At 54.3% G+C, this 13,312-nt stretch overlaps 1 protein-coding gene across 1 annotated transcript; it reads right to left on the minus strand.

Moving 5' to 3' along the window:
- Positions 1 to 1,168: 1,168 nt before the first annotated feature.
- SLC2A6 (solute carrier family 2 member 6) lies at positions 1,169 to 11,266 on the minus strand. The gene is made up of 10 exons (XM_024212334.2): positions 11,166 to 11,266; positions 8,917 to 9,079; positions 8,060 to 8,266; positions 7,075 to 7,174; positions 6,029 to 6,240; positions 5,469 to 5,621; positions 3,899 to 4,007; positions 3,430 to 3,612; positions 2,830 to 2,975; positions 1,169 to 1,358 (listed from the first exon to the last, which is right to left on the minus strand). The coding sequence occupies exons 1-10, from the start codon at positions 11,264 to 11,266 to the stop codon at positions 1,194 to 1,196; spliced, it is 1,539 nt and encodes a 512-aa protein (XP_024068102.2). The 3' UTR covers positions 1,169 to 1,193.
- Between the last annotated feature and the right edge of the window lie 2,046 nt (positions 11,267 to 13,312).

The raw sequence follows: 13,312 nt of genomic DNA on the forward strand, positions 1-13,312 counted from the left end.
GTGCTATGGTGAGACCGTCAGCCTGCAAGAGACTGGGGTAGCCCTGTGGTGATGTTGCTGAGGATGGTGGTGACAAGGTGCTGCTAACCATGTGTAGCTGAAATCTCAAAGAGGGGAGGGCCAACACATCTCCAGGAGAGGCCTTCCCCTGCCTCCTTCACTGGCTGAACATGGGAAGAAAACCAGCTCTCACACCCTCTTTGTTAGAACAATCTCTGGCGGGAGAAGGACCTGTCTGTAGCTACAGCAAAAGTATTGTCTGCACCTAATGTGTCTTCCTGCAGTGGGGCAGCTGCACTAGCGCTGAGTGTTTGATTCTATTCCCTTTCTTTGTTCTGTTCTAAGGGTCCTTTCTGTGTGGACTGAATTGGGTCTCACTCCTGTTTATTAGGCATCTGGTGTAAAGTGCAGTTTTAGCAATAAAATGTGGCAGCTTTTTATATGAAAAACTCTCTCTCTCTCTCGCTGCCTTTTTTGAAATCACTGTTCATGCAAGGTTCCTGCACAAAAGAACAGACATTTCCCAGGTGCGTATCTGGGAACTGTGCCTTGGGAGGGGTATTAGGACAGGCCCTCAGTGCAGGGCACTGCCCTGGAGCGTCAGATCCTTTGCTTAAAAATTAACGTGATGTCTCTTGCCCCATGATCATGGGAGTCAAAACCACTTTATTGTTGCAACTGCACAAAGGGCCTTTGCCAACCCACCCTGGGCAGTGGCCAACAATGTAAGCTCTTGATTCAAACCCTGCTTCCCCTGGGCTGCTTTGCTCTTACAGGCTGTGTTAAGAAACGGCTGGTTTTCTCCGGTCCGCAGACTATGTTTGTTTGACTTTAAGGAGCCCTCTTTACCTCTAGTACAGTTTTGGAGCTGGTATTGCTATCTAGGTTAAAATTAGCAGCACAGATAGAAATTCCAGGTCGTTAACATTCTGTCCAGAGACCAACGGATCCTTAGAATAGTGTTGAGTGACTCATGAAAAGGAGGTGAAATTCCAGTGTGTGATTCTCAAAGACAATGGTTCCATCCAAAATTAGACAGTCACCAGCGAGCCTGTGTGCATGATGTATGTAGGCCTTGTTGGCACAGAGAAAATGCCAGGTTCTGCCTCTAGCAGCACAAAAATTTTCTTGTCCCCTTGCATGTCAGATTTTGTTTTGAAAGCTCAGCTGAAGGGTGGTGCTCCGAAGGATCCTCATATGTGGTTCCTCATAAAGGATCTCCGCCCAGTCCTGAAGTAGGATTCGATTTGCTCCAGGGATCGGCCTTTGGTCTCTGGGACGCAGCAACCCGTGAAGAGGAGGTTCCCTGCGCAGATGACTGCAAAGAACAGGAACGGGACTTCGAGGCCGAAGTCTTGCTGGAAAATAGGACAAAGTGCCCGTGTGACTCGGGAGCTGAGAGCCATTGAAAGAGTGGGTTAGCAAAATACTGGGGAAAATGAAGGGAAGTGGTAAGTCGACGCCTTCCCTGTGTGTCCTCAGACTTCATACACAGAGAGGAGCACAATGCACAGTGAACCTGTGGAACTCATTGCCGGGGGATGTTGTGTAGGGCAAAAGTATAACTGGGTTAAAAAAAGAATGAGAGAAGTTCATGGAGGATAGGTCCATCAGTGGCTATTAGCCAAGATGGTCTGGAATGCACCCCATGCTCCAGGTGTCCCTAAACCTCTGCCTGCCACAAGCTGGGACTGGATGACGGGATGGATCACTCAAAATTGCCCTGTTCTGTTCACTCCTTCTGAAGCATCTGGCACCGGCCACTGTCGGAAGACAGGATACAGGGCAAGATGGACTATTGGTCTGTCCCAGTGTGGCCGTTCTTATAGACCTAAGGATGGCCTTGGGGTTAAGGCATGGGCATGGGGATGTGGGGGCAGGAGATAGGAAGTCGGTTCATAACTTGGCCACTAAATTGGTGTGTGGGCCTGCACAGGTCGCCTAATCTCTCTGCATCCGAGTTTCCCCCCTAACGTGGAGACAGTGAGGCTTATTTCATGAATGTGCTTAACGTGCCTTGGATGGAAGGGGCTAATGGGAGGCAGTGTGGTCCAGTGGATAAATCACCGGTCAGGGAGTCAAGACAGCTGGGTTGTAGTCCCAGCTCTGAAGTGTGACCCTGAGCTCCCCCTCACTGCTTCTCCATCTGTAAAATGGAGACAGTGACACTGACATTCCTTTGCAAAACATTTGGAGACCTCCCGGTGGAAAGCCATACGTGGGCCAACTAAGTGTTCGTGTGTCTGCATGAAATTCTGGAGGAGGCTCGTAATGCCAACCCCAAGTATGATATTTTGGGGCCTGAATCAAGAGATTGGCATAAAAATCATGAGATTTAAAAAAATAACAATAATTTCTATTTTCCTTCTGGTTTCTGGGCCTCAAAGTCGCACTCGGGTCATGGTTTCAAGCTTTGCACTGCAATCATGAGGGCTCAAAATATACTTTAAAAAAAAAGAAGAGAAAGCTGAGAGTCTCAGGTCATCACCTGACTCCAGGAGCTGAGGCTTTAAGCAAAACACCAAATATCGCAAGAGTTGCGATAAAATGGTGTGAGTTGGCAAAGCTGCCAACGCCTGGATAAAATAGATCTCATCTTTGTGCTGCAGCTCTCAGCTCTCAGCTCTCCCAACCGTGCTGCCTCCCAAGAGTGGTGTCCCTTGTCTGCATTCCTGACAGGATTGGCTGTCTCTGCCATATTGCTCCCAAGGGGTGGCAGCCTTGGAGGGCCTAGCACCAGTTAGAAAAATGATAATAAATAAATTAAGGGCCAGCCCCCGAAGGCCTCCCTCAGGCCAACCTCCGCTCGCCGCCACTAGCTGTACCCACCACAACCAGCAGGAAGAATCTGGTCAGCGCAAAGGCCGTGAGCCAGCTCACGAGGACACAGAGGCCTGACGCCACCCCACGGGCCTTCAGAGGGAGGATCTCTGACATCAGCAACCAGGTGATGGGGCCCCAGCCCATGGCATAACCTGGTGGGAGAAAAGGGAGAGATGAGGGGAAAAGCAGAGGACCATAGGGGGTAGGGAATGGAAAAGTTCCCTGCCAATCCCTGACCCATGACTGCTCCTAGTTCCATTTCAACCGGCCACTCTACCAAGACTAGTGGGTCTTCAAAGTGAGGGATCCATCTTCACACCTAGCCCTTGCTGATTACAGCCCCTAAGTGGTGGTGATATTCATGTGACAAAAACATTCAGCCTGTACCTCTGGTCCTCTCCTCTGCCTATACCACTGGCTCCAACACCCCAGACCTCTGAGGGTCTCCACATGAACACTGTTTTTCCAGAGAAATATTTCCTTCCTGCCCCAGTCCCTGCCCCAGCGTGGAACCTCCCCAGCTCATATCTCACCGGCCCAGGATGGTTAGTCCTGGACGGGGGACACCTCCGCAGCTGGAATATGGATTGTAGCTTCAGTTCATACCCATTATAAAGAGCATGGTAGCCACCAGGGGGATGAGGGTGATGTAGCCGGAGGGCTCTGCAGTAAGGCTTTCTGGGCTCACTAGGGTCCCGTTAATGACGGCCGTGGTAGAGTTGTGAGAAGGCAGCGACGTGTAGTGGATGTAGAGCCCCAGGGTCAGGTTTGAGGCAAACATGATCCCAGCTGTTAACAGAGAACGAGAATAAAGAAACAAAAAGGCGAAATGAAGAGCTTAGGCCCAATTTTCCTCTCAGCTCCCCCAGTGAAGCTCCAGCGTGTTCCATGGAGTTACTCCTCCTGGTTTACACAGGCCTGAGACCGGGAGTCAGACCCGTTGGTGAGCTGTGTTGTCCCCCTCACTCCGCTCTAGCGTTCAAAGGAAACAAGCCACTGGGGCACCACATGGCTGCACCATGGCATGAATTAGCGCCCTGGGAGAGAAAACTATGGAATTTGGGGCTAGACATACCCGATACGAAGAGAAGAATTTTCCTCCCAGCTTTGTCCATAGAGACAGCGGCGATGAGCACAGACGCCAAGCGAACTCCCCCTACGATAGCTGCATCGTACTCCGGCTTCTACAGTAAAAACAAACAAAGAAAAAAACTAGGAAAGCGAGAAGCAAGATCTGAGGCAGTACAGGTTCCTGCTTGCATCACCTTCAGTTGTAGCCGTGAACCATAGCTACTCTGTGAAAGCCACAGAAGAATGGTTCCTTTAGTTAGACCTAATAAACCAGACTGCCTGCTGCATGGGGTAACGTTCGACTGGTGTGTGTGTTTGCATCCCACCGTTGCCCTCCAATGGCTGGAACATCAGATCTGCTGGAGTATGGGGCTGTCACCCACATCCTCCGAGGAGTTTTGCCATTCGCTCCAATGCTAAAAGCCTGGGACTTCGAAGCCGAAGGTCCCAAGTTCTGTCCCCCATGTTCTGTGAGTGAATTTCCACTGGCGATCATGGAGTCCACTGGCTATGGCCATGGCTTTGGGACAGCAGGAGGCCAGACGTGGCTGGAGACGACTCCCCCTGGGAAGCCTGGCGTCTCCCTGGCTGCAGTGCACAGAGAGGAGGCTCTGCTTGGGGTATGATTTGCTCTACAGGGATAATAGGTTCTTTGCCTTTAACTCAAGAAAGGTTTTCTCTTCCCCATCCCAGTGCATGCTGGGAGCAAAGAGGAGAGAGGCAGGAGGCTTGGCAGGAGGAGTGAAGAGGGCCTCCGCGCTGGGCAGGGCAGTGTGGGTTGGAGAGCCACGTTCTGTCAAACCCAGCATTGGACAGAGCAGCAAAGGGGAATCTCATCTTCAGCCTTGCCCATGAGTTGGGTTTGATGCAGGCACCCAGCAATTGCCACGGACGTTTTTCTGGGCGAAATGCACCTGACTGGGACCGGGACATCAGCACTAAGGCCATTAAACTGTTCCACAGCAGACTGAGGCGGCTGAACGGGGAAGCCGTCCTGCCCCAGGGTAGGGCATAGCATGGGGGAGCATTGGCCAATACCCCAATACAAATACTTTGTGTTTACTAGAACCCATGTGCCTCTCACACCCCCCTCCATGCCTGTGCCATTGGGGATGACCTGGGTAGCCTCTACAGGCTCAGAATGACTAGGGGGGTAGGGCTGGGCCTACATTTTGCAAGGTGACTAGTGATTTTGAGCATCTCAATTTATTGGTGCCCTACCTGAGACTCCTTAGAGGGGCCTGGATTTCCGGGGGCAGGTGCTCAGCACCTTCTGTACAACCAGCCCCCTTTAAGCTGTCTCAGGTTGGGCCCCCAAAATCACTAGTCACTTGAATATTTAGGCCATGGAGCAAAGAGCCATAGGCAGTTGGGGATTGGTCCTGCTTTGAGCAGGGGGTTGGACTAGGTGACCTCCTGAGGTCCCTTCCAACCCTGAGATTCTATGATTCTATGATCTCTGAAGAGGTGGGCTATTGGGTTCAGTCTCAAGGCTTTAGCTGAAAGTTAAAACACTCTCCCTGTTCTTACGTGATTGACCGGAAGTGGAAAGTCAGGTCCCTCGTGGGACTTACCAATATCACAGCTGTGCTCTGAAATATCGACTGCAAATACACCAGGATGGGGGTGACGCCCGAGAGCTGCTGCAGGAACCTCATTAGCACCGCGATCAGGATTGGCTTGTAAATGAACGGGTCCTTGATCTCCGCGCAGGAAATCCGTCTGCTCTAGACACATAGACAGAGAGCGGAAAGGTAAACACGCGTTTGCACTCATGGGGCCAGATCTGGCACCTAAAGAACAGAGCAAATGAATGGTGAGAAGTCCTGGGTCGTTTTCATCTATTGGTCTCCAAGCTCTGCTCAATGGTGGGGAAGTCTCATTACCCTGTTATAGAGAGCGGCAAGTGATGTGCCCAAGGTCACACAGCAAGTGTGTGGTAGGGCTGGAAACAGAACCCAGGTGTCCTGAGGCCCCATACTTTGGGCCATGCTGCTTCTTCCAGTCAGGCACTGGTACAGGGTGGTGCTGACAGTCTATGGGAGCTGGAGGAGGGAAAAGGAGGCGGTGGTTCTAATGTTCTTTTGTATGAATTCCCAGCATGCCCCAGTTCAGTGGCCCCATCCCACCGCACCTGTTGCCTCACGCTTTCTTTGATTTGCTCAAATTCCCGGCGGAAATCCGTGTTCGCTCCCCGGAGCCAGCGCAGCACCCCGACTGCCTCGTCGTCCTTCCCCTTCGAGATGAGGAAACGGGGCGAGTTGGGCATGAAGCAGAGCAGGATGATCATAGTGAGAACCGGCACTTCCCCAGCCACGGCCAGCCAGCGCCAGGAGAGCTTCAGGCCTGCAGGAAGCAGCGGCAGGATGTTAAAGGCGGGGCTGCCCAGGAAATGATCCCCCTCTCTCCCCTGCCCCCCAAAAAGTTTTGATTCAAATAAAAAAATTTGGTTTCATTAAAAAAATAATTTTTTGTGTGTTTTTGTCAAAAAAAAAAACCCACTAAACATTTTCAGCTATTGAAATTTTTTTTGTTTTTCAACAAAAACATCAAAATTTGGGACACAATGGCCATTTTTCATGAAAAATCCTGTTTGGAAAAGCCATTTTCCATCAGAAAAAGTGTTTCAATGGAAAAGTTTCAACCCACTCTAGCTAGATGGCAGCTGGCTCGACCTTCCTTTCTCTGCAGGACCCCATCCCAGCACTCCCAACAGACCAGGGGCCCATCGAATGTGGTGTCCTGCCTCCAGCAGCTGGCAGCACCCAATAGAAATGGAGAAAAGTCCCTCCATGGCCAGCTGTTCTGGGCTGCACACAGTGGTGGAAATAATCTTTCTTCACTCTTGATGATGCCGGGACTGAGGTGCCGAGTCATTGTAGTAACAACATAATTGCTGCAAATCCACCCACATTGGTCATTATCTGTACCCATCTGACCGCGGGCTTTTCCCATGTCTCCTCTGTAGAGTGAAGGGTCAAGATTCAACAGTCTCCTGCCAAGATGCTCCTTCAATGCACACTCATCCCTTATGGTGACCTTAGCTGGGTGGTCACCCAGGCTTCTCCTGGAGTTTCCACTAGGTTCTGCCTCTTTTCATTCACATGTTCATGACTTGCCCAGTGATTGACCCACCCCTCAGAATACCGAAGGGAACCAGCCTCTGTGGTGTGTACTTGCCCAGGGCATAGAGGACGAGGGAGCCAAGGACAGCCATGATCTGAGGGCAGGAACCCAAAGCTCCTCTGACCCCAGGGTGGGAGATCTCGGAGATATAGACCTAGAAGAGAGTAACACTATGGTTACGGGGCAGGAAGGGGTGTGTCACTCCCCGAACTCTGCAGCGTGTCTGCCCGGGGTGTCCTGGGAAAAGCCAATGTGAAAGCAGGAGCACTGTTTTAAATGAGTTGTCTTTGCCTCGTGGCAAGAAACGGGGCAAGACCACAGCCCGGTTATTTTCAGTCTTGCCCAATTCCTGCCTTCCCTATTTTAAGCCACCCTGAGTTGATATTACCGTCAATGCATCCTGTATGTAGGAGGAAGTAACTGTGGGGAGGACGGCAGCACAGGGCAAAGACCAGTTCTTCATTTCCTCTGTGGGCGCGCGCGCCTAGCGGTGCGGAAAGGTGCCGACTGACAGCTCTCAGGGCCTTAGTTCTCTCCTTATCCAGAGCACAGAAACTGCCCCCCTCCCTCCCTGCACCTCCCCCAGACCCAGAGGAACCAACTGGGCAAGTAAGACGGGAGCTCAGTGGTCAGGCCCATTCAATGCTTGACCTCTCTGCAGCAATTGCCAGGGAGGGGCACCCTTAGGAGAAGCACCCAACTCATTGCACACAGGCTGCCCAATCGCCACTGAGTAACAGGGCACTGTGGGTTTGGTGCCCAGGAAGGAAGGTCACCTGTGTCCCATTACCAAGCCCCTAGCAGGCACCTGACCCCCTGTGACGTTCAAGGCCATCAGTTACTATAGCAGCAGCAGGGCCTGGTTATTGCATCCCCACTCCCAAGGCCTGGCCGGGGTAACCGTAACACCTGATTAAATGTGAGTGCCCCGTCTCCAGCCGTGAACTAACTCGCTACCTCAGCTAATCCCCCAAGGAGGGCGGAGCAGAGGGGGAGGGGGTATGAGCCGTCGCGCTGTTAACTCATTGAACTTCGTTACCGGTATGGATGCCGCCGTCACGCCGCCTGCATAGCCCGTCAGCAGTCGCCCCAGCAGCAGCATCCAGACGCCCTGGGCACTGCCCATGAAGGCGTATCCGACAGCGGAAGGGACGGCTGAGAACATGATGCTCAGCTTCCGACCCAGGCGGTCATTCAGGAGCATGGCGCTGAGGCCCCCGGCGGCAGCTCCCAGCGTGAACACGGACTGCAAAAGGAGGGTGCGTGGGAGGTACATGGCGGCTCTGTGCCCTCCCATGGCAATTCGAGGGGACAGCCTGGCCCGAGTGACTGGAATGGCAAAACTCCCACGGCAGCGTGGCTCTGAGTCACTGTCAGATTTGCAAACCTCTATCTGGTGGAGCTGCTGTTTCCTACCAATCCTCTTTCGGGCCTTCCTGTGTATCCTTGCCAGAGCCGTGGAAATTTCCTCCCCGCCCCCCGCCCCGACTGCCATTCCATTCCTTCCCCCTTCAGAGCCCCGCCATCACCAGCCACATGGTGGCGCCCTGGAGTGACATACGCACGTTTTGCCCTTTCACCGTCACCGGGGCCTACGGTTTCAAAAGCACCTGGTGACTGGGGGGGTTTCACTTTTTGGGGGGGCCCACCTTGAGATTCCTAAAAAGGGAGCCTGATTTCCGGAAAGTGCGGAGCACCCACCCTCTGAAAAACAGGCCCTTCAAGGGGTCTCGGGTTGGGACCGACTAGTCATTTGTGGAAACGCAGGGCTCTTTAACCCAGGATCTCCCAGCACTGGATCAGCATGAATTGCTTCTCCCAGCTCAGCTGCCGTGTGCGCTGTTCCCCTCAGCGGGGTGACGCGCCACGGAGGCAGAGGAAAACGCCCCTTCTTACCCCAAACCACGATTCCTCCACCCGGGTGATTTTCAGGGCGGGGATGTTGGATGTTTCCAAGGCAGGGATCACAGGGGACGTGTAAACCAGCGCGTACCCGAAATTGAAGTTCCCCAGGACGGCAGCGAAAGCTGCTAGAAAGAGCCGCTTGTTTTGAAGGGTTCTGTAGGAGAAAGACAGGATAAGAGAGGGAACAGGAAAAGGAGGAAGGGGTGTTTGGGGGTTGGGGTGGTTGTGGGTGTATTAAGCTAACATTTCTCTCAACACAATAAAGAATGAGATCAAGCCCTATTTATCCTAAAGGATTTTCCTCACTAGGCTCCCAGGCACTTCTGTTGTACCACCACCAACCCCTGCTTTTCCTTTGGCCCCTCTTTTCCAGCCCTCCTTGATTTTGTTGGTTACAGATTCTGGAGCATGCGGGTGGAACGGGCTTGTCAATGGCCTTTCTGCTGTGTGGAGCCCTGAGCGGCGCCTGGGGACGGGGGCGCTTTATACATGACATTATTATTAAGGCATAAGTATAGTCCCTTGTAAATAGTGGGCCTTTTTGTAAGCGTCCCCCTTTAAGCTGTCCCATTGTGAGTGGGAGACCAGGCCCTTGTGGGTTATAAGGGGGTGGGAGGGGGGTGGGGCTGGAGATGTCAGGCAGTGAAGGTGTCAGGCAGGTTCGGCTGTGAAATATAAGCCTTTCCAAAGTCAGTGAGGTCTTTAAACCTGCTTTACAGTTTCCAGGAACCCTCATGTACCCGAAGTTGAAGAATGCAGAAGTGGCTGTGGGGCTGCCTCTGTGATGCACTGCAGTTCCTCCGCTCACTTTAGCCCTTGTCAGCTGGGGGTGTGTGTGTGTGTGTGTTCTGGGGGCAGTTTTCCTTTTGAAAGTGGTAAATCGTTATTTATTACTAGTTCTCGTGCCCAAGCGAGGTAGGGGCCGGGCAGTCACAGAACATAAAGCTGTCACTCTCCCCGAGTGGGAACCAAACCAGCATCCCACCCCAGGCCAAAGCACACATCTGTCCAGCTTAGGGGACATCGACCCAGCAAACGCTCCCCAGGGTAGCAAGTCTCAGCGCCCAGGTCAACTGCCTCAGGCGCCCAGGGCTGGCGCTGTGGAGCTACAAGTAGCAGTGTGATCATTCAGGCTCGGAGACCCTCCCCTCCCCGTGGGGTCTCAGAGCCCAGGCTCCAGCCCCAGCCTGAATATCTGTGCTGCTATTTTTAGCCCCGCGGCGTGAGCCCAGCGAGCCGGACTCAGTGGACCCGGGTGCCGAACCTCGCTGCCGTGGGTCTGTTGGGGCTGTGTAGACGTGCCCAGAGACGCTTATCTGGCCCCCATTACTGTCGTGTGTGAGCGCCTCCCAGTCCTTAGTGTTGGCATCTTCACCCCCCCGGGAAGCGGGGCAGGGCTTCCATCCCTGTTGTGCTGACGGGCAGCTGAGGCAGAGAATGGCAAAGTGACCTCCCGAAGTCACACAGGACGTCTGTGGCATAGCAGGGACTTGAACCCAGGTCCTAGGCTACAGCCCTAACCACTGGACAATCCTTCCTCTCCCTCTATAGCGCCTACCCCCTCCACACACACACAAACCCACACCCCCCCGGTACGCCTAGCGTTCAGCCCCACCAGCCTGGCAAAGCCAGCAGTCCTGGCGTCTGGCTCAGCCGAGCAGGAGCCGGCCGCAGAACAGAGCTCTGGGCGCTGACTGGACCTCCCCATGGGCACAGGGCCTATCGCAGTGGGGCCAGACAGAGGGCTGTCCCGGCGATTCAGGGCCATCTAGCAGTGCCTGTTGGTAGCCCGGGCCAGCGTGTGAGCTCCTTGCGGTTCATCTCGCCCCGCCGCAGCATTCCCAGCAAAGCCTTCTCGATACCAGGGGAGCGGTGCCAGTTTGCACCTGTTACACTCCCTCATTGCTTCTGGTCTTAAACTAAACAGCGAGCTGTGTGTGGCAGGGCCTGCCTCTCAGTGTGCACGTACAGCGCCTGGCACAGCCGGGCTCCGGGGCCTGCCGGGGGCTCCGGGTGCCACCCGAATACCGATGACTCAATAATGATCCTGGACAGTGAGGAGTAGATGAGGCCTTTCTCCCAATCCCCACTGAAATGGGCACAGGCGGGGAGAGGAGCAGCCCCAGGACAGGTGTGTCGCTCATACATGCTCCTCTCTGAGAGCAATGGCCCCACCTGGGCTCCCATCAGTCCCCCTGCCCCCAGGTGAGAGCGCCCAGCGGGGCGAGCCCAGCTCCTACCTGATGTATTCCCGGTCCAGCTGGTGGGCAGCCCTCTGCGGGAAGGTCTGATACGCTGAGCCGGGCACTCCCAGGAGCGGTTTCTGTATGCTGGCGTCCATGGGGGTGACGTTGTCCTGGTCTCTCCAGTGGCAAGGCAGGCTGGGCAGCGCGGGCTGCAGGAGCCACCGTCCCCAGCGGGTCTGATGCCTCTGCAGCTTTCTGGGCTGCTGCTAGCTTGGGATTGTCTCCAGGGGACAAGCAGGAACAAAATCGAACGAAAGCGAAAGAGAGAGAGAGAGAGATGGGAGGAGGCAGCTCAAAGCCTTGCTTAACCGGTGCAATCTGTGCTGGTGGGTGAGCGGCTGAGCGCCCCAGAAGAGGAAGCTGGGTGGGGCCAGGAAATGTGAAAGAGTGACAGGGAAATAATCACCCCCCTCAACCCACCCCCACTGCCACCCCATCCCACCCTGTCCTCCACCCTCTCCCCCTTCAGTCACCCACTCTTCCTCCTCGCTCACTCCTGAGCTCGCGTGCCTCATCACCTGGTCCCGTCTCTTCCCCGCACCCTTCCTGCGTGTGTGTGAGACAGAAAGAAGGGGAGGGAAACTCCCCGGGGCGGCACATGGCCAGGGACAGCTGGCATGCCCCATGGGGCATAGCAAGGGGAGGGTGGCACATTCATATTGGATGTGGCAAGGGGAGCCTGGCATGCCCCCTGCTTGGGCACAGCATCTCCACCAGGGCACATGGTGCCTCTGTCGGGGTATGGCCGGTGCAGCCGCATGGCTCCGGGGGAGCTCTGGTCACAAGCACAAACTGAAAGGCCGAGATCCGGAGCGATGAGCCGGGCGGGACCTGTTCCTACAGTAATAGGGGTACTCCTGGGGGCTGGTGGCAGGGCTGAGAGGGGAGCGGGTAGCTAAGTGCGTGCTTAGTGTGATCAGGATCTCACTGGAGCCCTTGTCTCCAGACAAGCCCCTTTCCCATCCCGCTGCTTCATTACCCTGTGTCCCGGCCAGGCAGGGAGCACGGGGCTGAGACCCGCTAGCACACAGCACTGAGGGTCTCTAACATCTCCCTGACCGTGCCCTCTGCTCACACGCACTGGAGCACAGCAACCCTGCATCGTCAGGGGCCTGCAGGATCGAGGGCAAACCTCGTCCCCGGGAACCAGTCCCTCCAGCAAATGCCTTCTGGAAGACTCGTTCCTATGAAGGGCAGTGGAGCAGGGACCCAGGCACGACTGGCCCTGGCTGCTCAAGTGTCACCCTCCAGCTCCCCCGCCAGGATCAGTACCGAAGGGCCCTAACCACAACCTCGCAGCCAGCCACCCCAGACCTTGGGGAAGTTTGGCTCCGGATCCAGACGTTGCAGCTGGTTTCCACCCTGGCTCCAGCCTCCCCAGGGTTTGGGGATTGGGATTAGGGGACTGTGATGGTGGGATGAACTTGCAGAAACGTGCAGGAGTGGCTCTTCTGGTGGGGAACCAGATCTGAGATCAGGGCGGGAGGAAGTGGCTTATACCAGGGCCAATGATAAGCTTTGGCGTTGAGGGACTCAGCCTGTGACAGGAGGCTATCTGGGCAGGTGCAACCCTAGGAGCAGAGTTGGGCTTGGCAGATTTCCATGTTTACTTTTTAATAATTTTGACAGCTAAAATCTGTGGTTCCTTGTAACTGTATTTTTAACATTTATCTATTTAAACGTTCACAGTTGTGGGCAATTATGGGGGGAGCATCAGGCAGTTGGGGGGGTCACAATAATTATTTAATGACAGTAGGGGTTGAGATTCAAAAGTGAAAGTTTAAGAGCTGGTAAATCACCAATAGTCACCGTCACATGTCTGAATAGACACAGTAAAGTTCCTTAAATCAAACGCCAGGTTCTCAAGCAAATCTGTCTCCTTTTGATTAGCTGCAAATGTCAAGAGTTCTCTATGGAAATATTTCTTTCTGTTGGTTCGAGTGTGTAGGGTGAAATTGACATTTCCTGAATCCTCCCAAGCCCGGGGATAGTACAGTGAGGCCTGGGATGGAGGGCCCCCTTTGGACCCCTCTCAATGCCGTTCCCAGAGCAGCCCGAGGAGTCACTGAGGGGGTGGCTCTCTGCCCCAGGAGACGGTCAGAGCCGGTTTCTCTTGTGCACACACAGAGCCCTGGGCGCAT

The sequence above is a fragment of the Terrapene carolina genome, unplaced genomic scaffold, assembly GCF_002925995.2.
Source record: "Terrapene carolina triunguis isolate 2854851 unplaced genomic scaffold, T_m_triunguis-2.0 Scaffold238, whole genome shotgun sequence".
NCBI classification, from domain to species: domain Eukaryota; kingdom Metazoa; phylum Chordata; order Testudines; family Emydidae; genus Terrapene; species Terrapene triunguis.